Source organism: Trichoderma ghanense (assembly GCF_004382785.1).
Source record: "Trichoderma ghanense strain CCMA-1212 chromosome Unknown scaffold_3, whole genome shotgun sequence".
Classification (NCBI taxonomy): domain Eukaryota; kingdom Fungi; phylum Ascomycota; class Sordariomycetes; order Hypocreales; family Hypocreaceae; genus Trichoderma; species Trichoderma ghanense.
The window spans coordinates 1685781-1707926 of NW_027395666.1; the positions used below are offsets into that span (position 1 = coordinate 1685781).

At 53.7% G+C, this 22146-nt stretch overlaps 9 protein-coding genes across 9 annotated transcripts in view; 5 read left to right on the forward strand and 4 right to left on the reverse strand.

Moving 5' to 3' along the window:
• CCMA1212_003886 (uncharacterized protein) overlaps positions 1–1077 on the forward strand; it is a gene marked incomplete at both ends in the record, with an annotated part of 1465 nt that extends 388 nt beyond the window's left edge. Inside the window, 4 exons of the mRNA XM_073701215.1 lie at positions 31–141; positions 255–346; positions 499–785; positions 889–1077. Of these exons, the coding sequence (XP_073560646.1) occupies positions 31–141; positions 255–346; positions 499–785; positions 889–1077 (679 nt within the window). The remainder of the gene's footprint in view (positions 1–30; positions 142–254; positions 347–498; positions 786–888) is intronic.
• The window catches only part of CCMA1212_003885 (Multidrug resistance-associated protein 1), a gene marked incomplete at both ends in the record, with an annotated part of 5625 nt that extends 638 nt beyond the window's left edge, over positions 1–4987 (reverse strand). The window contains 13 exons of the mRNA XM_073701214.1: positions 14–200; positions 340–816; positions 884–1025; positions 1095–1159; positions 1346–1601; positions 1661–2026; positions 2079–2241; positions 2294–3360; positions 3425–3707; positions 3775–4004; positions 4078–4606; positions 4680–4810; positions 4888–4987. Of these exons, the coding sequence (XP_073560643.1) occupies positions 14–200; positions 340–816; positions 884–1025; positions 1095–1159; positions 1346–1601; positions 1661–2026; positions 2079–2241; positions 2294–3360; positions 3425–3707; positions 3775–4004; positions 4078–4606; positions 4680–4810; positions 4888–4987 (3996 nt within the window). The remainder of the gene's footprint in view (positions 1–13; positions 201–339; positions 817–883; positions 1026–1094; positions 1160–1345; positions 1602–1660; positions 2027–2078; positions 2242–2293; positions 3361–3424; positions 3708–3774; positions 4005–4077; positions 4607–4679; positions 4811–4887) is intronic.
• Positions 4988–5880: 893 nt separating this feature from the next.
• Positions 5881–7590, reverse strand: CCMA1212_003887 (uncharacterized protein; the record flags this gene model as incomplete). Its single annotated transcript, XM_073701216.1, has 3 exons — positions 5881–6817; positions 6886–7141; positions 7224–7590. 3 exons carry the CDS (start codon positions 7588–7590, stop codon positions 5881–5883), a joined length of 1560 nt encoding a protein of 519 aa, XP_073560645.1.
• Positions 7591–7848: 258 nt separating this feature from the next.
• On the forward strand, positions 7849–11270 carry CCMA1212_003888 (uncharacterized protein; the record flags this gene model as incomplete). Its single annotated transcript, XM_073701217.1, has 5 exons — positions 7849–7855; positions 8333–8638; positions 8705–9327; positions 9915–11077; positions 11114–11270. The coding sequence occupies 5 exons, from the start codon at positions 7849–7851 to the stop codon at positions 11268–11270; spliced, it is 2256 nt and encodes a 751-aa protein (XP_073560648.1).
• Positions 11271–12508: 1238 nt separating this feature from the next.
• CCMA1212_003889 (uncharacterized protein) lies at positions 12509–13578 on the forward strand (the record flags this gene model as incomplete). Its single annotated transcript, XM_073701218.1, has 2 exons — positions 12509–12649; positions 12715–13578. 2 exons carry the CDS (start codon positions 12509–12511, stop codon positions 13576–13578), a joined length of 1005 nt encoding a protein of 334 aa, XP_073560647.1.
• A 1321-nt stretch (positions 13579–14899) lies between these two features.
• Positions 14900–18493, forward strand: CCMA1212_003890 (Peroxisomal catalase; the record flags this gene model as incomplete). The annotated part of the gene is made up of 5 exons (XM_073701219.1): positions 14900–15697; positions 15783–17031; positions 17431–17646; positions 17775–17794; positions 17861–18493. The coding sequence occupies 5 exons, from the start codon at positions 14900–14902 to the stop codon at positions 18491–18493; spliced, it is 2916 nt and encodes a 971-aa protein (XP_073560221.1).
• CCMA1212_003891 (uncharacterized protein) lies at positions 17496–17717 on the reverse strand (the record flags this gene model as incomplete). Its single annotated transcript, XM_073701220.1, has 1 exon — positions 17496–17717. The coding sequence occupies one exon, from the start codon at positions 17715–17717 to the stop codon at positions 17496–17498; it is 222 nt and encodes a 73-aa protein (XP_073560222.1).
• Positions 18494–19441: 948 nt separating the features above from the next.
• Positions 19442–19888, reverse strand: CCMA1212_003892 (uncharacterized protein; the record flags this gene model as incomplete). Its single annotated transcript, XM_073701221.1, has 1 exon — positions 19442–19888. One exon carries the CDS (start codon positions 19886–19888, stop codon positions 19442–19444), a length of 447 nt encoding a protein of 148 aa, XP_073560219.1.
• Positions 19656–21209, forward strand: CCMA1212_003893 (putative vacuolar membrane protein; the record flags this gene model as incomplete). Its single annotated transcript, XM_073701222.1, has 4 exons — positions 19656–19850; positions 19922–20734; positions 20802–20843; positions 20916–21209. The coding sequence occupies 4 exons, from the start codon at positions 19656–19658 to the stop codon at positions 21207–21209; spliced, it is 1344 nt and encodes a 447-aa protein (XP_073560220.1).
• Positions 21210–22146: the final 937 nt, after the last annotated feature.

The window sequence follows — 22146 nt, forward strand, 5'->3', positions numbered from 1 at the left end:
GGCGCTGGCGGACGAGGGGCTTGGGGATAGTGCGGATGTCGATGCCGTCGAGGAGGATGGCGCCGGAGGGGGTGTTTGCCATGCGGAAGAGGGCTTGGATGAGGGAGCTCTTGCCGCTGCCGCTGCGGCCGACGAGGCCGAGTTTGTGGGAGGGGGGGATGGTGAGGGTTATGTTTGTGAGCACGGGGTGGGAGGTTGAGCTGTTGGGATGGAAAGGGGGGGGGTTAGCTGTCATGGGGATCTCGTTTGAGAAGAGATGAGGAGGAGGAGGAGGAGGAGGAGGAGGAGGAGGAGGAGGAGGAGGAGGAGGAGGAGGAGGAGGAGGAGGAGGTTACGCACTCGTATTGTACGGATAGATTGGCAAATTCGATGGACCCCCGAGAAGGCCATTCTTCAGGCGGCACGAAGTTTTCTTCAGGAAGCAGTTCCGAAGGGGTCGTCTCCTCAAAGTTCTTGATGCGGGTGACTGCTCCCAGCGAAGTTTCCAGCTGTGACCAGGCGAGGATGATGCCCTTAAGGTTGAGCCCCAGGTTCATCATGTTGACGAGCGCGACGCCGAGCAGCGAAGGGTTGAGCTTGCCCCTGAGGACGACGGCGAAGACGACGAGCAGGACGGTGAGGACGGCGACGACGAGGTCGAGCACGAGGGTGAGCCAGCGCTGGATGCAGTTGAGCAGGTAGGATGGTTTCTGGGCGCTGTCGAGGAGGGCCAGGTTCTTGCGAGAGTAGGGATGGGTCCAGCCGAAGGCGCGGATGGTGGCGAGGCCGTGCATGGATTCGAGGAAGTGCGAGTATATGGGGGCTTTGTGTTCGATTCTACAGAGAGAGTTCTGATGAGTTTGGCTGGGGAGATGGAGATGGGTGAGTGGGTTGTTGGGCTTACTCTAGGATGCGGAGTTGTTTCGAGGTTCGGACGTAGAAGCGTTGGATCATGAGGAGGATGGCGATGACGAATGGGAGGGAGGCGGCGAAGTAGCTGACTGCTCCGACGGCGAGGCCGGTGACGCCTATGCAGATTGTGATGTCTATGTGATGATTGGATCAGCTTTCAAAGGAGTGAACTTCGTGCGGATGTAGCTGGGGGGATTGGTTACCAAAGAGGAAGATGGCGAGGGCAACGGGGAGGTCGATGTCTACCAGACGCAAGTCTTGACTGAATCTGTTCCATTAGGCATTGTCAGTATAAGAGCGAGAAGTGGATGATGATGGAGGTTTAGGAACAGTACTCGCCTGTTGACGAGCGAGCCAGTCTCCGAGTTGGAAAGAAACGACATAGGAGCCCTAGATACTGTCGTGTCAGTCCACTATGTCAGACAAAACAAGGCTTCTTCAATGCAAAACTGACCTCAAGACTGCGTTCAAGATTCTGGTGTGAAACTTTTTGCCGACGGTAGGTCCGAGGATCAACAAGAATTGTCTGATACGAATGTTAGTATCATCGTTGCCATTCCTAACTGTGAGTGTTTGAAGCTTGACTTGCATGATGGCCAGAGATATCAAAGTGGCCTCTATGACAGCCAGGAAAGTAAAGATGCTCAGCCAGTATCCGACGTCGTTGCTTGAGCGTCCTCGGCCGTCTCCCCACCACGTAAGCCAAACAGCTACAAACATGTCAGTTATAATATCGAGACGAAGCAAGCAAACAAGCAAATTTACTCACATCTGAAAGCCGAGCAGAAAGCTTGTCCGCCGATATATGCACCGCCTATAGCCAAGCTCAGGGGCTGCATCGCAGAAAAGTAATACTTGAAGGTGCTGCGGTCGCTCGACACCGGCTGTTGCTGTCCCCTTTCTTTATCTTTTTCTGTTTCACCATGTTGATGTGGACTGGCTCTCTTGGTTTCTTCGATTACGTCCTGCTTCGAGGTAGCCTCCTCGTCGTCGTCGCTTTCAGAATGGGGGTCTGTGATGTCGAGGCTTTGGATGTATTTGCCCGTCTCTTGGAGCTCTGCGAAGGATCCTTGTTCGACGACTCGGCCGTCTGTGCCTAGGGCGATGATGTGGTCGGCGCTGGGCAACAGATGGACTACGAAATACCAGTTAGAGGGTTACTTATCGTCATTTGTCAGGAGACTTACCGGAGTGAGTGGCGAGAATCACCGTTGTGCCGCTGCGTCGGAGAAGCCCATCTTTGCTGAAAACGCGAGCAAAGACGATGCGCTCGGTTGCCTTGTCCAGGGCGCTGAAGACGTCGTCAAAGATGGCTACGGGCTTTCGAGCGTAAACAGCTCGAGCGATGGCCTGCCAGGTGTTAGACGATCAATCCGGTCGGAGCCAAAAGACATGTTCTTACCAGTCTCTGTTTCTGGCCTCCACTCAGCTTCACCCCTTTATCGCCAACCACGGTCAAAACGCCATCTGGTAGCCGGGAAAAGTCCAAAGTCAAGTCGCAGGCCTCAATGACGGTTTCGAACCACTTATCTTCAAAGTCTCCAGACTCCGCCACGATGTTGTCTCGAATCGTTGCGTTCATGACCCAGGGGGTCTGATCACAGAAGGCGACGCTGGGTGTTGAGAGCGACACCTTTCCACCTGTCGAGCGAGTCTCGCCGAGGATGGCTTTCAGCAGACTGGACTTTCCGGAGCCGATTGGACCGACGATGATGGTGAGGGATCCTGAACGTGCTTGTGAAAAGGAGACGCTAATGTTGCTCAGCACCTTCTTGTCCTTCCAAGCAAATTCTCCCCCGTCGATGTGAATCCGCGCGCCTTCATCGGTGAAACTTTCAAGATGGCGAAGCTCAATGCTGCTCCGCTGTGATCTTTCTCCTTCACTCCACGCTGAGAGCCCAGGCCGTGCGCATATTTCGCGGTTATCAACCCTCTCGCTGAGCAGCAGAAACTCCTGGATGCGCTTGAAGCACCCGAGGGCAGAGTAGGCGGAGGAAATGTTGAAAAGGAGGTTGCTGAGCGGGTTGATCATGACGTTGAGGATGGAGAGCGCCGTGATGGCTTGTGATGCCGAGAAGGACTGGCTGTCGCTGAGTTTGGCGACGATGGCGTATGCGCCAAAAGTAGCGGCCTGGGTAAGACTGACGTTTGCATTACCTGAAAGATGAGAGGGGGGATCAGTCGGTGCTGAGATGGAAGAGTCGAAGGAGAGGGCTGAGATTGAGGTCGACTTACCGACTGTGTTGGCCCATACTGTCATCCATCGGTAGCGTTTGCCAACCCTCAGGTCATTGTCACGTTTTTGTTCGAGGAGGTCGCTGAATCGCTCAGTATATCCCAGCATCTTGACAGCCTTGATAGAGCCGAGAACTTCAGACGTGAAGTTGATACGATCCTGCGTTGCTTTCTGATAGACCGTCTGGCGTTTGACGAGGACCTTTCCAATGAACCAACACAATGCAAGGGAGACTGCCAAACATGAGCATTAGAAGAGTCAAACCCCCCGCGAAGGGAAAACTACTTTATCACTTACTCATGGCCATAGCAATGGGAGCGACAAAGACAAGTCCCAGTTGCGCGTACAGCATCCAGATTGCGATTCCGACGGTAAGTGAGTTTGCCCACGCTTCGATCAGCAAAGCGTTTGCGCGCTCGGCGAGAGTCTCGATGTCGTTGCCCATGAGCGTGAGGGCAGCTGATTCGTTCAGCTCGCTTGCCGAGAGCCTCAACATCTTGCGGTAGATGAGGCCGATTAGGCCGCCTCGAATCATGGCGTTTACTCGAAAGGTGAGGTGTTCGTACCATGCCGTTAGAATCTAGTTTTCCACGACTTAGCTCTGGAAAGAAAGGACACAGAGTGTCTGGTATCGTGAGGCAACTTACGGCGGAACCAATAAAGACAAAGGCAAAGGCACCGATCAGGCCGTAGCCAATATTGTCCGAATGCTCATCTTTGGGCATGGCGAGGAAACGCAGCGCTTGAGACACAAGGAAAGGCTGGGCAAGAGTCAAGGCAATCGTAGCCAGACGAGGAAACACAATGCCCACGATCTCGAGCTTGAGAATCCAGGCGGAGTTGAGAAAGAGGGATGCCTTGCGTCCGTCGCGAGTAACTGGCCAAAGGTCAGCTTTGCCGCAAAGAAAAGGGGGAGTGAGTAAGAGGATCTTCTTCCATTGTTCACATACCCTTGTCCCACCGCTTCGTGAAAATGATGGCCAGCTTCTCAGAGGAGAGCTTCTCGTAGATGGCCGGAAGATCGTGGAGGGTCAAGACGGTGGCCCAGCCCGAGATGAGCAGCGAGTTGAGCCAGACGAAAAAGCCACGGCTAAAGGGGCCGCTGGTGCTCTCCGTCGACGGCTCCTTGCTCGAGTCCAGCAGGATGCGCCTCTTTTCGACGTTTTCCAGCACCAGCAAGGCCAGCTTCAAGATGGTCGACGTCGATAACACTGCCGCATAGGCGACATTCACCGAGAGGAGCCATTCTGTGCGTAGCCGAGCGGCGTCGAAGAGGAGCGACGTGAAGAGATACGAGGTGAGGAGGAAGGACGGCCGGATGGACTTTACGTGCTCGATGTGCGAGAGGAGGACGATGCAGCAGGCGGCGACGAGGTTGAGGATGGCGGCGGCGAGGGAGAATCTGGTGGTGAGGCGGCGGGAGGAGGCGACGAGGGCGAGGGAGCCGACCTGGATGCCTGCATAGGCACTTGACGCGATCTTGGAATATAGTCAGAGATGTTTTTGCTGCCGCTATAGATGTTGGGACATGGTCCAGAGGTGGTAGACGGACGAGTTTGGGGGTGTAGGCTGATCGGCGCTTCGCCTTGTCTGGAGTTCGGAGGAGGTAGATGGCTCTCGGGATGGAGAAGAGGAGGAACAGGGCGGAGGGGAGCGTGGACAAGATGCTCTCCTCGAACGAAACTGTACGAGAACACTGTGTTAGCCAGGCTGTCTCTATCCAGACTTGATTCACGGTCTTTTAGTGGGAGGAATCGCACGAGTAAAGTCGAAGCCACCCCGACAGCCATCGGCCCAGACCGCCGGGCCGAAGAAGCCATCACCACACGCCGTGGCGTTGTAAGACCGGCGGCGTATCATTATGCAAACGAACTCGTACAGACAAAATATTACAACAATAATTGTTCCATGCCGCACAGCGCTACAAATTTCCAAAAGATGCCAATGCCGTAGGGCTGAAGGAATCAAGGTGTTATAAGGCTGGGTGGAGGAGAACGGGTTGCAATCTTATAAGAGCACCATGACTATTTGAGAGTCCCCCGAACATGGGTCAACTATGACTGCTACACCGCATTGGAACGGGATATGATTAATTCAGAAGACGTTACGCACGTCGCCGCCTAATACATATGTAATGTCGAATCCCGACTAACAAAAGACCCAATCAACAAGCGGAGCATGTCGCAATCAAGGCGCTGACGACTTTTGCGGCAATCGTACCCGTTGAGCTAGTCGACCGAATCATAACCCGGACAGAGTACGAAAGTGATCCTTCCAGCACTAAAAGCCAACGGTACCCGATAGGCGAGGAGGGTTGTTAGTATCAATGCTCGGCTTGTGACTGTGACTCTTATTATGGAGTCTCGGTTCGTTGACCCGGGGGTTCTAGCTTCATCTTGCCTCTGCAAGCTGCGGGGATGAAGATTCGCCATTCGGAACCTTGTGAAGCTTGTTTTCGAGGATACAGTAGTTTCCTGGAAACGCTCCTCAGAGGCCGCGTGATAGATGCGTGGCCTCGGGCGTAACCGACGGGGTTCGCTTGGCGAGAGACGCGCACTACTTGCATGAGTTGGTCGACACCAGTTCAGTTTAGGCAGGCCAAGCAGGGGTGGCGGGATATCAAGCTCTGAACTGTGGTTGTATACGGATATGACAGAAGATGCTTCACGAAAGGTCACCTGATATACAGTTTGCTGCTTCATTTATGCCTGATATTGTATTTCACTTGTTGGTTGAGCTGATATGTTGTAAATCTAATCGTCATGATCATTCAACGGCTCCATCTCGCCATTCTCATCATCAGCCGAACTCTTCTTCGCCGGCGGCGGACGCACAAACAACAACCCAATCCATGTAATCATCGACAACAGCGCAATGTAAAACCACGGCAACCCAGTCCAAACGCCCTTCTTCTGCAATCCTACATCAAAGCACCACGCCAGCACGGGACCCCCAATAAAAGAGCCAATGATCTCGCTCGTGCTCACCAGAGCATATAGCCTGGACACGAACTCGGGCTCAACGTAGTGCGTAACCGTGGCTCGGGCCAAAGGACTTGCAGCCGCGCCAAACGTTTCGACAAAGAGGCCGATGATGAACAGGACGACGTTGTGGCTAAAGCCCTCAATCACCGCACCAACAAAAAGCAGAATTGTAGAATTCCGGGTCAGGAACAGATCCTTGCTAAAGGAAGAGTAGCCGAACCGGCGGGACACGAGCATCTCCGAGATCTTGGGCAGGACGGCCAGCACGGTGAGGTTGAGAACGCCAAAGGGGGCAAGGAGGAAGCTGGTCTCGGCGAGGCGCCATCCAAAGTGCTTGCTGACGTATTGGATAATGGTGCTGGTGTATGCCGTGAATCGCGCGGCCTGGAACAGAAATGTGAGAAGAACCAGAGGGATGCTGGGGTTCTTTAACAGACCAAGCGCTGCTCTGAAATCAGCCAAGCTGCTCGATAATTGCTGCTTGAGGGCCTTGATGGACACGTCGGTGTCGCCCCTCTTTGTCTTCTTGTCGACGTGGAGCGTCTCCGGTATGAAGCAAAAGAGGAGCAAGATGAGAGGGTAGATGGACCATCCGACGAGGACGGGTATCCAGGGGCCAAGCCTCTCCATAAGGAATCCAGTGAGGAGAGGACCGGCTAGGCCACCAGCGGTGGCGCCAAAGGTAAGTTGAAGAAAGCTGGCGGCTCTATGAGATGATCCACAGTCAGTGACTTGGTTACCATGTCCATCGCGGGATAATTCGAGATTCCTCACTTGTCCTTTTCAGAACTAACGTCGGCAGCCATGGCGTAGAGCATGGACAGCACAACTGGAGTGCCTCCACCGACCACGAGAAGCAGTGAGCTGATCATGAGCAAGTAAGGGTTCTTGCGGAGAGCGTGCTGGCCGACTCTGAGCATCAACGGGCCAGAGACGGCCGCCAGGGACATGCCTGCGTAGGCGAGCATTATAGTCGGCTTGCGGCCAATCTTGTCTGCGAGCATGCCGTAAGGAAACGTTGTGAGCAGGCCTATGCACAAGTACATATGAGCGAATAAAATTTCTTCAAGAGCATATTCATCGCAGTATGCAAAGAAAGAGACGAGACAAACTCATGATGGAGTTGAACAGCCCCAACCAGCCAAGCAGATACGCCATCCGCGCCTGGACCTCGTCCGTCTTGCACTTCATCTCGTCAATCATATCCAGAGAGTCGTCTCCGTAATAGACGTGGCAGACGGTATCCTCAATGAGGCGGTATATGGGGATCATCAACAGCATGCCGCTGGCGACAATCATGAACTCGAGAAATGCAATCATCCTCACTGCTGTTTTCGGCGACTTGACCTGCCATCGCGCGGCCTTGAGGACGGGGGGCGAGGCCGCATCATGATCAGGGCGGTTCGAGCCATCGTGTTGGCGCTCGCTGTCCGCTAGAAGAGGCGCGTCGGCGGGGATGTCGAGCAGGACTTCGGCCATGGGGGACGGACAAGATGTGAAGAAATGAGTTGATATGATCTACACATCAACTTATTCAAAGACAAGGGAAGAGGAAAAAGAGAGAGGTGACAAGTTCTGGGGGCTGAGCACGGGGAGCAGGGGCAGAGGGAAAAACTGGGGGCGATTGATAAAGAGCGGATATAGACACTAATAGGCCTCCGGCTGTCCGTTTTCGAGGATCATGATCCCTGTTCAGTGATGCGACCAACAACAGCTACAGTACGTCGAGGCACCATAATGATCAGTAACTGAGATGGAATAAACAATTTGTGGAAGAGGATCGTGGCAGTATAGATCTTCTGCTCATTAGGCTAAACCAAGTTGCATGTCTCGGCGTGTGCGCCTGAAGCAGGGCTACAAGATGCAAATAGACTGGTGATGCCTTCTCGAGCCTTTGACAACCGTAGAGAAGGCTGCGGCCTGGTATTTTGTATTCAGGAGGACTGTCGGATCGGTTGGCAACACTTGGACAATGATGAGATTTACCAGTTACGTGAGATGTCAAACTTGAAATAAGAAAGTGTATGAACATTGAGCCGCTCACTAATCACTCATTTCTTCACAGAGAGCCATTTCATCATCGCAATTACTAGCATCTTGAACCCCACTCAACACAGCTCAACATTCCTAGCCAAAATCTCACATATTCAACTCCAAAATCTTCACCATCAACCACCCCATGGCCTCTAAGACTTTCAACCTTAGAACCCATAGAAAACAGAGTTTGAAAAGACAACAAGACCAAAAAGAGCATCGTCTTCCCTCAACATGGCCACTCCCCTCCGCATCGGATTCGTGCCAGAGCACTTTTCTACCCCGCTGCACTTTGCCCAGAAGCACTTTGGCCTCGATGCTACTCTGGTTCCCTTTCCCTCAGGCACCGGCCACATGATCACGGCTCTGCGGTCTGATGAGATTGATATCGGCATTGGCTTGACAGAGGCGTGGATCGCCGGGCTGGGAAAGGAGGGCGTTGAGGGCGATGGCGGATATCGCCTGGTTGGCACCTACGTCGAGACTCCTCTATGTAAGTCTCCACGGATATATCACGTAAACCACCTCGATATTACATTCTGACACAAGCATATATAAGGCTGGGCCATCTCAACCGGCGCCGAGCGCCCCGAAATCACCTCCGTCGACTCCCTCAAGGGCGGCAAGATCGGCGTCTCCCGCATCGGCTCCGGCAGCTACGTGATGGGCTACGTCCTGGCCGACCAGAACGGCTGGCTCACCCCCGGCACGGAGCCCTACTCCGACACCGTCGTGCTCAACACGTTTGAGAACCTGCGCAACGCCGTCAACTCGGGCGCGGCCGACTTCTTCATGTGGGAGCACTTTACGTCCAAGAAGTTTTACGACTCTGGCGAGATCCGCCGCGTGGGCGAGATTTACACGCCGTGGAGCAGCTGGAAGATTGTCGCGTCTACGAAGCTCGTCGCGGGTCTGGACGGGGTGGATGCGCGCGTCAAGGACTTGTTTGAGAAGCTGGATAAGGGGGTTGCTCACTTCAACGCCAACCCGGAGGAGGCGGTACAGTACATCTCGACGCACCTGGATTACTCGGCTGAGGATGCGAGGGAGTGGCTCAAGACTGTGAGGTTTCCGGCAAAGACGGAGGGCGTCAAGCCGGAGGTTGTGTCGGGGTGCGTTTCGATCTTGCGAAAGGCTGGAGTGCTGGCTGAGGGGAAGGGCATGGACGCAAACGAGATGATTGTGTGAGCGTCTACGTAGAATGCTTTTGAGTTTTTGATCAAAATCATAAAAATTATGCAAGCTTGAGTTTTCTTGATGCGCTGATCCAACGTGAAGGTGTGAGCCATCTTTAGGAGCGCCGTTTATATACCTCCTTATCCGCCATCTGCGACTGGGACTTCGCCGCACCTCCCTTTTACTATCGTTTCCCTCTGTTACCCTGTGCAACAGTTCTTTCCTATTCCTCATCAACTATATCTACGGAAACAATCCGGACACTTGGGATTCACCGGGTTGCCAGATCTCTCGGGCTTCACAATATCATCAGTATCGATTGACATCTCCTTGCCAATCTCCCTACTCGCCTCTCTACAGCGACATTGCAAGTTATGATTATTTGACTCCCTTGGCCGAAGTCGTCCATCGTTTCATCTTTGCATTCGTTTATATCTTTCTCTCTCGCACACACCCTAATGGAACCACCATGGAGCGCCGCAGCCGTGGCCCTGTCTCTACCCGAGATCCTCGGCATCATACTGGGATTCTATTTCACCCTCGAAGACTGGAGAGATCTACTTGAGTGGCCGGCATCCGCCGCACCCCTCCAGGTAAGCAGTTTATGGTTCGACTGCGGCATCGAACACTTGTGGTCAGCCCGTGATGCGTGCATCCATCTCCTCGCGGTGTCTCCGGAGCGACGGCAAATATACGCCTCCAAGATGAGGTACATGAATGTGTGGTACGCAAACGAACACAGGCACTGGTTGGCGTTTGAGGGCCTCAAATTCCGCCGACTGAAGCACTTCACGGCGACTGTCTCCTCGATCCTGCCCTTCGGCATACTGACTCATATGATGGATTACTGCGTTCGGTCGTTGCAAACATTCGACTTTAACGGACCACATGTCTCTGCCGATCTACTCGGGCTACTGCAAGACAACTGTCCGAATCTCAAGCATGCTTGGTTTCATGCGCACGAGCATCCAGGCACCACTGCTGAGTTTGCCGAGTTTATACGGAACATGCGGTTTCTGAAAGTCTTCATCTTCAAGACGGCCAGTTTTTCGAATTCTTCCAGATCTTCAATCGATGGTGACTTCCTCTCGAGCCTGGCGCGCAGAAACAGCTTAATCAACTTGCAGGTTCCGTGGGACTGGTCAGTGGATGCTGTAGATTTTGCAACAAGACAGCTCGGAGACCTGGGATCCGACGGCGGAATCGGGCCTTTTCCTTCGCTCGAGAAGCTCAGTCTTTCTGCCGCGTCGAGCGCCATGCAGAAGCTCGCCCCAATGCTGAGGAACCTCAGCTGCCTCCGTTTGACGGTCAGGGATGCAGATGCTGATGCAATAGAGCCTCTCCGGGAGCTGGTCAATCTAAGAATACTGGAAGTAACATTTAGACAATCCGCTCACATCCCGGGAGCCTCGTTGGCTGCACTTGCAACGCTGTCAAAGCTTGAGACGCTGGAATTGAAGCCTCTGTACTCTATCTTGACCAAAGTTACGTCTTGCTTCTCGGATGCCGACCTTGAGCTGGTTGCCTCCCACTGGCCACGTCTCCGCTTTCTCTCGTTCGGCGTCAACTGTGCAGTCTCGGCCAGAGGATGTCGGTCTCTTGCATTGCACTGCCGGGAACTGCGCCGATGGGAGTTGGCCGGGCCGCTCCGAGTCGATCAGCTGCTGGCAGACGGTCTGGGTGGTGTTGTCTTGTTTCCGGAGCTGGAGCACTTGCGGTTCGAGGGTTTTGCAGGCATAGTGTACGACGGAGACAGGTTCGTCTTGCTATCAACAATTCCTTGACCTGGAAGATACAAGAAGTCTACTAACATGTTTTCTAGCAGCTGGGTAGGTTCTTCCTATTTCCACTGCCTACTGGAGTGTCATTTTCCTCAGCTCAGGGAAATCGTTACGCCTCATTGTCGCATCCGGTTGAGCGAACATGCTTTTACGGAGGCGATGCTGTAGGAAGCGAGGCAGCGCGCTGGTCTTTTTCTTGACGAGCCTTGACCATGTGCTGGGATGAACCAGATGGAGGATGATTTACATTTTCTACCAGTCTACCTTATTCAAATAACCAGGTGGTAGCATGTATGTACTTTTTCAGCGCTTGGAAATGGTTTGACGGTTATTTGATGCTTGTCATTGGAGCTTCTGAAAACCTGCCAACAGCGATGAATAGTGTTTGTTATTCTTCATCACTTATCAATCTGAGCTGTCTATTGTTTAATTCGGACAGAGTATCGAGATGCTTCATTCAGTGCAAATCATCTCTCCTACCGAGCGGAATGTCCCGAGGCTGGTCTGACGTCAACAGGCCGGCAGTTTCCAGGGTATGATCGCGATAGCTCTGTTGATCTGTTGGCAACTTCTTGTGAAACAGTCAGAAAATAGTCTTGATGGTCTCTACACAGTAGCATCAAAATGAAGATAACGTTGCTTGATCGTCATGTTATTCTACTGTAAGCATTCAGGCAAAGCACAATCTTGTTTGCATGTCGCACTACCGAGGATATAGAGCTGCCACATCATCAGACATGCATACAAGGCGGCTTATAGCCCACCCAACGGCAGATGCCGAACATACATAACTTTGCCTCGCCACAATCCCCAGACACCGGCTTATCCAAGCCAACACGGAACTTTGCAGCTTCGATGACACCTACTACAACGGCCCGCCTAGGGACCTTTCAGCCAGCTATCTTACAGTAGAACTGCTCTCGAGCCGGGCGCTATGCAGGAATGCCTCGGTCCTGCTTGAGGCAAACGAGGGCGCCTCCAGCGGACCATCGCCCCGACGCATGCGAGGAGGGCGGGCCAACTCGCGGAGCTCGGGATGTTCCAGAAGGCTTGGGAGGCTTTTCGATGGGCGTTTGGCTGGCTGACTTATCGAAGGGCTGACTTATTTGCAAAAACCGGCTTGGGCGATGATGATGTATTAGCGATGTTGTACTGGCGATGTTGTATTGGCGATCTGGGGAAGGGATCAGATGGATATAAAAGTCGGGGACGAGGAGCTATCAAGGCAAGCCTCATACCAGAACTCAAGACACATTTAGCATCAGAGAGACTGAACACAATCTTCGGTTCTTGACATATATCGATACTCTTTACCACTTACACCAAGCTCTTGATCATACCACTTCACCGAGCTCTTTGATTATACACCATTACACAAGCTCTTTGATTATACATCCACAGCCACTATGCCGTCTTTCACCGTCTACACCGGATCCGAAAACGGCCATGTGAAGCCCAGCACCACCACCAAGCCCGATCAACTCACTGGCGATCAAGTCTTTCTGCGAGTGACGGCGTCGGGAATGTGCTATACAGATGTGCACTATGTAATCAATTCAAACATTGTTCTTTGCCCCTTCTCAACCAGCTGCTAACGCCAACGTCGCCATAGAAACACGGGCCCAATGCTCTCGGCCACGAAGGCATCGGCATCGTCGAGGAGACCGGCCCCTGTACGAGATACCTCAAGAAGGGCGACCGCGTAGGCTGGGGCTACCAGACGGACAGCTGCGGCCACTGCCTGGAATGCCTGCAGGGCCAAGAAATCTACTGCAAGGGGCGAGCCATCTACGGCACGGGCAATACCGACCAGGGCAGCTTCTCGTCCCACGCGGTGATGCGCGAGGCCTTTCTGTCCCCCATCCCCGACGGCATGAGCGACGAGGACGCCGCCCCCCTGCAATGTGCCGGAGCGACGGTGTTTACAGCCCTGCACGATGTCTCTTCCAACGACACCGTGGGCATCATGGGCGTTGGTGGACTCGGTCACATTGCAATCCAGTTCGCGGCCAAGCTCGGCTGTCGCGTCGTTGTCCTTTCGGGATCTGATCGAAAGAAGGAAGATGCCTTCAAGCTCGGAGCGCACAGGTTCGTCGCCATGAACGGCGGCAACGTCGAGGAGCAGCTCGGCGACTGGGACATTTCGCGTCTGCTGGTGACGACGTCCGCGCAGCCCTCGTGGGACAAGATACTGCCTCTCCTGTCGACCCGCGCACAAATCTATCCGCTGTCCGTGTCCGAGGATCAGTTCGAAATTCCGTACATGCCCATCATCATGAGGGGCATCACGATTCGCGGCAGCCTTGTGGCGACGCGGGCTGTGCACCGCAAGATGTTGGAGTTTGCGGCCTTCCATGAGATTACGCCGGTGATTCAGAAGTTTCCTATGACGGAGGAGGGCATCAACCAGGCGTTTGACAAGTTGGAGCAGGGCGAGGTGCATTATAGGGTTGTTTTGCTGCCTTCGCAGCAGTAGAGGGATGGGGTTGATGAGCGGTGCATAGCGAATGGTTGATGAAGGCCGTGGTTTGATTGTTGGCCTTTTTCTCCTCCTCCATATATAGTAGGATAGAAAACGCATAATCCACAGTCTGTTCTCATGAACTGAGTTGTCTTACCTTTCTCTTGACGCATGTGAGTAAGTGAACAGACCAGATCTTCCACACATGTATCTGATAGCTATATATGCCTTTTAACAGGTTCGCCGTTGAAATTCCACTTCAGTCTAAAGCATATCCTATGCGGTCAAAAAACACTCTTATGAAGACCCCAGCTGGCTCATGTCTACCCTTCTATATCTGTAAGCCATCGCCGCCCATCTGCCTCCTTACCGCTGCTTGAATGCCCAGTACATTCCCTGACAACATCTCACACTTCTGGAGAAGCCGATTCTTGGTCAAGTTTCCACAAGACCAACTTCAACGCAGACCTTATCTAAAGAAATGACGGCAGCTCTCTGGCATCTTAAATCCATTGGACGACCTTTTCTGCGGCAGCACTCTGCGCAGCGGACGTAGCGTGAGGGTGAAGTTTACTGTGACCCCGGTGCCGAATTCTCTTCGTGTCGAGGCTGGATGGCCATGTAGGGAACCTTTACTTCGATGACATCTTTGGGAAACTCTGTCATGTAACGGGTGAAATTGATTTGCCAGTTTGCCAGGCTGATTCAAGGGTAGCTTACGGTTCTCTGTATCTGAGAACAAGATATGGAGTAGACCGGACAGAGTGTGATACAAGATTCAGGGTTAGGGTTTGTATGCTATCGCATGGAAGATGGCATCTGTCTTTCTCAAGATGAAGAAAGTCGGAGCAAATAATCGCTTTTAGCGGCCCAAAGAGCCGATATATTCCAATTTCAGCGCAGGGACAAGATAGCTCCTGGTTGTACAACGTTTTGGCCCCTAAAGCTCATATGAGGCTACAGTGAAACAACCCTTGAGAATAGATGACAGAATCACCAATCGTGCCTCGATGAAGATAATCTCGACTTCAGCAGGTTGAAGACAGCTTGGGCGTATGACGGAGACTGCGGCAAAAACCGATGAGTCTCAGCTCCGACGCCCCCAACTCCGTTAACCTCGGCTATCTCGTCTAGCCCACTTACACCACCCTGCTTCAACACACAATCTCCGCTCGAATCAACCGTCCAAGACAACCCCCAGAATTACCTAATGCACAAGATTGCCCCAGCTGAACCGAGATGTGATCAGCAGTTCTTGTTAGGAAGTCGACGCTTATCTCGCTTGGCTCGAACAACGATAATCCCCAAAACGACCCATCAAGCTCTCTAGGAAATCATGAGCGAGATCAAGAGACGCACACGCACCGGCTGCCTCACGTGTCGGGCCAGGCGCGTCAAATGTGACGAGCAGAAGCCCGCCTGCAACCGCTGCATCAACGCCAACGTCGAGTGCGCGGGATACGCGCCCAAGCGGCACATCAACGTGCGGCTCCCCGGCCAGCGGGCATCTACATCACAGTCACAAGCACAATCTCAGGCAGCCTCACCTACAACAACAACAACAACAACAACAACAACAACAACAAACCTCAACGATGACGAAGCGCGCTCTCCGCGGCGCCCGGTTCATCCGCCCCCCCTGCCGAGCGGCCCGCCCTCCGTCCCGGCCGCTTCCTCTCCGGCCGGAGATGCCGCCGCTTGTGCGCCGCCGCTGCCCCGACCCCAGTTCCGCCACGATGGCCTCCCGCTGGTAGGCCTGCCCAGCAACCCGCGGCTGTCCCAGCGGCCGTGCGCGGCGGCCCGCGAGGTCCTCGCCTACCACCAGGTCTTCTTCCGCACGCTGCCGATGCTGTTCCCTGCGAACCGCTTGTCCTTCTGGAGGGACCGTCTGTGCGATGAAGCCTGGTGTGTCGAGTATGCGCAGCGCGGGCTGCTTGCTCTTGGCTGCATGCATCGCGCTGCTCTCATGACGTCCATGTTTGGCGAATACGACCAGGCTCGTGGGCTGGACGCCAAGGTCATTGCCGTGCAGGAGTACACGCAGGCGTTGCAGGAACTGTCGAGCCATTTTCTTGCAGCCAAGAAGGCGCCCGAGATCTTGTCGGCCGTCATGATACTCATGGCCTACTTTGAGGTGAGCGAGGCACTCTCGGAGATGAAATAGTACCAGAAAACTCTTGAGACATATAGTTCTAACCGGATGACATCTCCCTGTATAGTGCTTTGCGAGCAACATTCCTGCGGCATATGGCCATGTCCGCACTGCCAAGTACTACCTTGCAAAATACAGGAGAACCTATCCGCAAAATTGTTCCAACCCTACCATGGATGCTCTGGAAACCGCCGTGCAGACTCTCGCGTGGACCTGCTATCTGGCTGTGCCGCTTCCCGGCATGCTGCTTTCTGATAACGGCCCAGGGTACAGAGGGTCGTTGATCGGAGAAGATCGGCCCCTCTCGCTGCGTTTCTTGGAGGTCCTGGTAGACTATGGTATTTATGACGAGATATGGAATCTTACTCCATCTCAACAGGATCCATCCGCACTGCTCAAGAATGTTTACCGGTTCCAGAGAGAACTAGGCCAATGGACATCATATCATGTCGAAGACTATCCGCATCTTGAGACAGATACAGCAACTCTCGCTAGCCTTGAACAGTCCGGAGAATGCCACTACCCAATCCCCCCGTCCCCCTTCTTGGCACTGTCCCCAGACCTGTGCTTCTCAGGGGCACTGTACAACTTTATCATGGCTCGCGTGTCGTGGATTCTCTGCCTCTATGACAAGAACCAGGACGCGAAGAAGCTGGAGTCTGAGGCGTACATGTACTTCTACCAGACCTTGCGGTTTGCAGCAACCTACGCCATGAGCAGCTCCAAGACTCTTCCGAACAGCACATATTCTACAAATACTTTTGTGTCCAGCGAGGAGTTGGACAGGAGCTTCCTTCCCATGCTCTACATCACTGGCCAGTGCAGCCCTCAGCCGTCGTGGCTTCGCTGGATAGCGCAGCTGATGAAGCAGATTGGAGAGCAAGGGCTGTTCAACGGCTTCGTTCTATCCGCCAGTCTCCAGGTCTTTCACAAGATGGAAGTGAGCCACAACCTGGTCTCGTCGGATGGCATCGAACGATATCCCAGCCCAGCGCTGCGCATCATCTCGACGCTCATCCCAGAGACCAATGCCCAGGGCTTTGTGTGCTATTATGCGAAGCCCTCTCGCGCGAACAGTGACTGGGCTAACACGGACTCCCCTTCCTATCACCCCATCGCTCAGGCGCGGTTCTCTACTCAGCTGGACGATGATAATGCGGCGAAGCGGGAGATTGAGATGTATGACGAGCAGCGATCCAGGGCAGAGCGGTTCACTGCCGAGTGGGTTATTAGTCGCCCGGTGGCGAGCGGTTGGAAGAGCCGCTTCGGAGAGGTGGACTTTAATCTTGATAATGTGCTTCATGACCATATCAACGGTGGCCGCTTGTTGCCAATGGCTCAGTAGTCTACCAGATGAAACCACAGCCTTTTGTTAGGCCTGTCTCTCGAATCGTCAAGAGGACGTGCCAGTCAACTCTGTGTATCCAGATATCGGATCCTGCTGCAATGGCTTCGCTCAGAATATCCCCTTTCACGGTACGGTTAAGCGTTGAACATTATCCGCCAGGAACCCTTACACCATCTGACGCCGGATGCATCGTATCTACGAGTATTATTCCAAGTGACTCAACTCAACTGCCGTGAACATCTACCTCTTCAATCTTCCTTGGAAATGTTTTCATGATTTCCAACAATTCCAATAACTAGGCACTTACACGGATAGAAGGGGCCACGAGACGTGATACTAAGCAATTTAACTAACTGTCATTGTAAAGAAGTCCAGCGTGCTGGAGAAAACGGCCCAATCCTCCTGCAAGACTTCCACCTAATCGATCTCCTCTCACACCTTGACCGCGAAAGAATCCCCGAGCGAGTCGTCCACGCAAAGGGCGGCGGCGCCCACGGCTACTACCGAACCACCAACCCCCTCGACGACGACCTCTGCCTCGCAGACAATCTTCTCCGCACAAGGCAAAGAATGCCCCATCACCGTCCGCTTCTCAACCGTCGGCGGCGAAAGCGGTTCCCACGACCACGCTCGAGATCCGCGCAGCTTCTCCATCTGCCTGAATGAGAATGTCAAGAATTATTTTGCGGAGATTGAGCAGATTGCCTTTAGCCCATCTCATCTGCCTCCAGGTCAGTCCATATCTGCTACAGCATGTTACCATGGACAAATACTGATCTTACAGTGACTCAATCTAGGAATTGAGCCCTCTGCCGATCCTGTCCTCCAAGGCCGCCTGTTCTCGTACCCCGACACGCATCGTCACCGTCTCGGAGCAGACTACCAGCAACTCCCCGTCAACGCCCCTCGCACGGGCTACCACATGGCCAACTTGCCAGCGAGACGGCCCCATGGCCTTCTACAACCAGGGTTCACGGCCAAACTACCTCTCGTCCATCGATCCCATCCCCTTCAAAGAGCGCAAGACCCACCTAGACGAAACTTATGGTCACTTCGTCGGCAAGGCCATCACGTTTCTGTCAGAGATTTGGCCGGAGGACTTTAACCAGCCGCGTGTCCTCTGGGAGAGGGTGTTTGACGATGCCGCCAGGGAGAGGTTCATCAACAACGTGGCGGGCAATATGGGCACTTGCACTGAAAAGGAGATTATTCGACGCCAGATTGGCATCTTTCGCGGGGTGTCTGATGATTTGGCCACCAGGCTGGAGAAGGCTACGGGCGTCAAGGGGTATCCGGGTATTAGTGGGCTTGTCTTCAACGGCTGTCATAATGGGATGGCGAAGGCTGCTGCTTTGCGGGCTGCGAACGGCCAGGAGAGACCTCACTTTAACGAGAGTAACGGAGCGCCCTTTGCTGGGACTCGCGACTAGAGGAGGTTACGTTGCATACATGGATTGAAATCAATGGTGATAACAATGTTCAGTGACAATTTGAATACAGAACTTTGCAAAGGGAAGTGATGCTGCAAAGTGTTCAACGTCGAAATACACATCAACTATTCGACCGAGTCTAAAATTGGGCGTGACGGAGGCAGATGATTGCTTGCGGCAGCACTGTTCATGGCTTTTATGAGAATTGAACAAGAAAACACTTCATGCGCAGAGATTGGTTAAAGCGCATGCATCGTCTGACCTCTGTCAAACCCAAAATTCGAAGGAGGCGATGTGCAGTGATCAGTTGATCATGGCGTTTGTTGAAGAGCCTGGCGCTACTTACATGCAAGACAAGTATCGGTATGCTGATGCTCGCATGTACCCCCTCAACTCTCTATACCTTGCACGTACCTCATCAACAATGAACAGGATCTCTCCTCTATCATGTATCTTCGTGCCTGTCCTTGGTATATAGGTGGAAAAGTCCAATCTGCTAGGCGGATGTTATGTTGAGGTTGCGCCCATTTCATGGCGACAAGGCGTGCTTTTGCGTCATGTCTTGCCTCCGGTGTCTTCTTACTCGACCCTACTACGCTCTCGATATGTAAGACGCCATGTCCCAACACTCGTGTTGCTTACAGTATGTGTGCATGTCTCAGAGGTGACATTTCGATAAGAGTGCTCGCTGATGTGCTACAACTAGACTGCTCGACAAAGATAAGAGATCCACGTTCAGAGCCAGACCCGCGTCAATTATAGTGGTTGAGCAACTAATAAAGACCCGACCCTAAGGCCGAAACTAGGCCTTGACGGATCCTCCACCTCGTTCGGGCTGATTTTGTCCTCGAACTCGTCATCTCTCTCTCTTATGCCACAATCGCAGTCGGGCTGCGAAGCAACAAAGTCGCCTGGAGCGATAGAAAGCGGCCTGCTCGTACCCGTGCCTCAGTAGCTGACTGTTAACCTGCCATTTCCGAAGCGCTTCCATGGACACACAGAATACACGCGACCACAGCATGACCGGACCTTGATCACGGGCCCAGCAGTCGAGAGCGAAGAGCGAAGAGCGAAGAGGCGCCGAACACCATAGACGATAGATCGATAGAGAGTAATACCATACGCAAGACGGGCAAACCGAGCAAAAGACACAAAAGCGGTGATGCCTTCATCCGACGGCCTAGAGAGGAGACGGGCCTCGCTCGGCGCCGCCAGTCTGGCAACGTCGGATGGCCGGGCGCCGGCAGTTGGCTTTCGCGAGCGCCTCGGCCTGGCAGGCATCGCGAGGAGGACGCTGGGGATATCCTTCCTGCTGCTCACCGTCTTCCTGTGGACGCTGTCCAACTTTCTCGCCAGCGTCAGAAGCCTATTTGTACCTTGCGTAGAGCCATACATTACGGAGAAGCTGACATTGAAGGTTGGGTGTAGTTCATCTTCTCCTCCGAAACCTACGACAAGCCCTTCTTCCTCGTCTACTTCAACACCTCCATGTTCGCCCTCTCCCTGATCCCCATGTTCATCCGCTACCTCGCGCAGAGAGGAATCCACGGCCTGCGAAGCGACGTCCGGCGCATGTGGGCGCAGCACCGCTTCCACGACGCAGCAACCAGGCCACCAACAGACGAAGAAGAGCACCATCGCCAAGCCCACGAGCGGCTGCTGGTCGACGAGCGAGACCCCACGGCGGCAACAGCAGCAACAAGACATGCAGCCTGGAGTAGCGCCGCAGCGGCTCCGGGGACGGGGGAGAAGCTCGACTTCCGAGAAACGGCAGTGCTGAGCTTCGAGTTCTGCATGCTGTGGTTCATGGCAAACTACCTGGCCTCGGCGTGCCTCGAGCACACGAGCGTCGCCAGCGTCACGATCCTCACGTCCACGAGCAGCGTCTGGACGCTCGTCTTCGGCTCCCTGTTTGGCGTCGAGACGTTTTCCCTGCGCAAGCTGATTGGCGTCGTGGCGTCCCTGGCCGGCATCGTCCTCATCTCCATGGTGGACCTGTCGGGCACGAGCGACGACAACAGGGGGTCGTTCCCGCACAAGACGCCCGGGCAGATTGCGCTGGGAGACGCCATGGCCTTTCTGAGCGCCGTCGTCTACGGCATCTATGTCACGGTGATGAAGCGGCGGGTGGGCGACGAGGACAAGGTCAACATGCAGCTGTTCTTTGGGCTGGTGGGCTTGTTTAACCTGGTGCTGCTGTGGCCGCTCTTTTTCATACTTCACTGGACCGGCATGGAACCGGTAGGATTGTCCCTGGAAGAGCATCTACGCCTTGGACGGTATTGCTAACGGGGAGTACCAACAACAGTTTGAGCTGCCGCCTACGAGCCAGATTTGGGCCATCATCATAGTAAGTCAAGCACCTCTCGTTTCCCAGCGTTTCCCTCCCCTACCGAGTTCCGCTACTCACACTCGCTCCCAGATCAATGCCGTCGCGTCCTTTGTCAGCGACATCTCCTGGGCCCTGGCGATGCTCCTGACGACGCCGCTGGTCGTCACCGTGGGCCTGTCGCTGACCATCCCGCTGTCGCTCATCGGCGAGATGGTGCAGTACCAGCAGTACTCGAGCTTTGTCTACTGGATCGGTGCGGCCGTCGTCTTTGTCTCGTTTGTCTTTGTTAACCACGAGACAAAGGAGGAGGACACGGGCAAGGTGGCGACCGGTGCGACTGATGTCGATGCCGACGACGAGGGCGTTGGGTATGGAACGCCTTGATGAGCGAATGTACATGTAGCCTGATTGGATTCATCCGGGCATACGAGCGTTATATATATGTTATATATCCCCTTAGAATGAGTATCCATCACTATTTTCTCGTCTTTCCCCACGACTTCATCACCACCCTAGTTGCTCGCGCTAGCGCTATTGAACTGATGAGGATCGCATTTTGAAGTCCGTCCATGAATCCGCATACGGCTTTAAAAAGCCCATTTACTAGTAGAGAGACCCGCAATATCGACTCCGATGAGGCGCTTAAATCCCGATCGTGGCGAGTTGGTCCAATAAAGAGAGAAAAATCCCCAGGCGGACTTTGCTGGTATCCCATTCGGGGAGCCTCTACACTGCAGAGTCCTCTCGGCGTTGAGCCATTTTGCATGTACATTCGCTGTCTGGGGTCTTGAACTGTCAATCATTGACCATACTCGTACAAGCATCGTGAGTTTTACCCCTGCGCACTACCATCAGCTACTTATATCAAGTCGGATGTGCTCACACTCGTACCTTATCAATAATGGTAGTGCTTCACCGAGAGAAAGGAGAGATCAGATACAACGGCCAACTCCCAAGATAAAGCCGACCTGTTCCAGCTGGTCCAGCTGAAAAGGAAATCAAACCAAAGAGGCCCGTGACCGACAGTCGGGCTACTTCTCCCCCCTTGCAGCTCAAAAGGCACGAGATCAAAGAAACGCAAGACTTGGCCATTGCGAAGCCAGACAAGCAAAGCACATGCCATTGATTATTGCCTTTCCGGTCACATTCTCAGATCGTTTTATGCTCAATCTATGCTTACAATTTGGCTCTTTGCTGTACATCCACGCAAACTTCGAATCGAAAAGCATCTCCTGAATGACCTGCAAACAGGCTCTTTTGCTTATACGGTTACACACTCACACAGCACAAGGAAACTGCAGGACAAACCCCCCCTCAGATG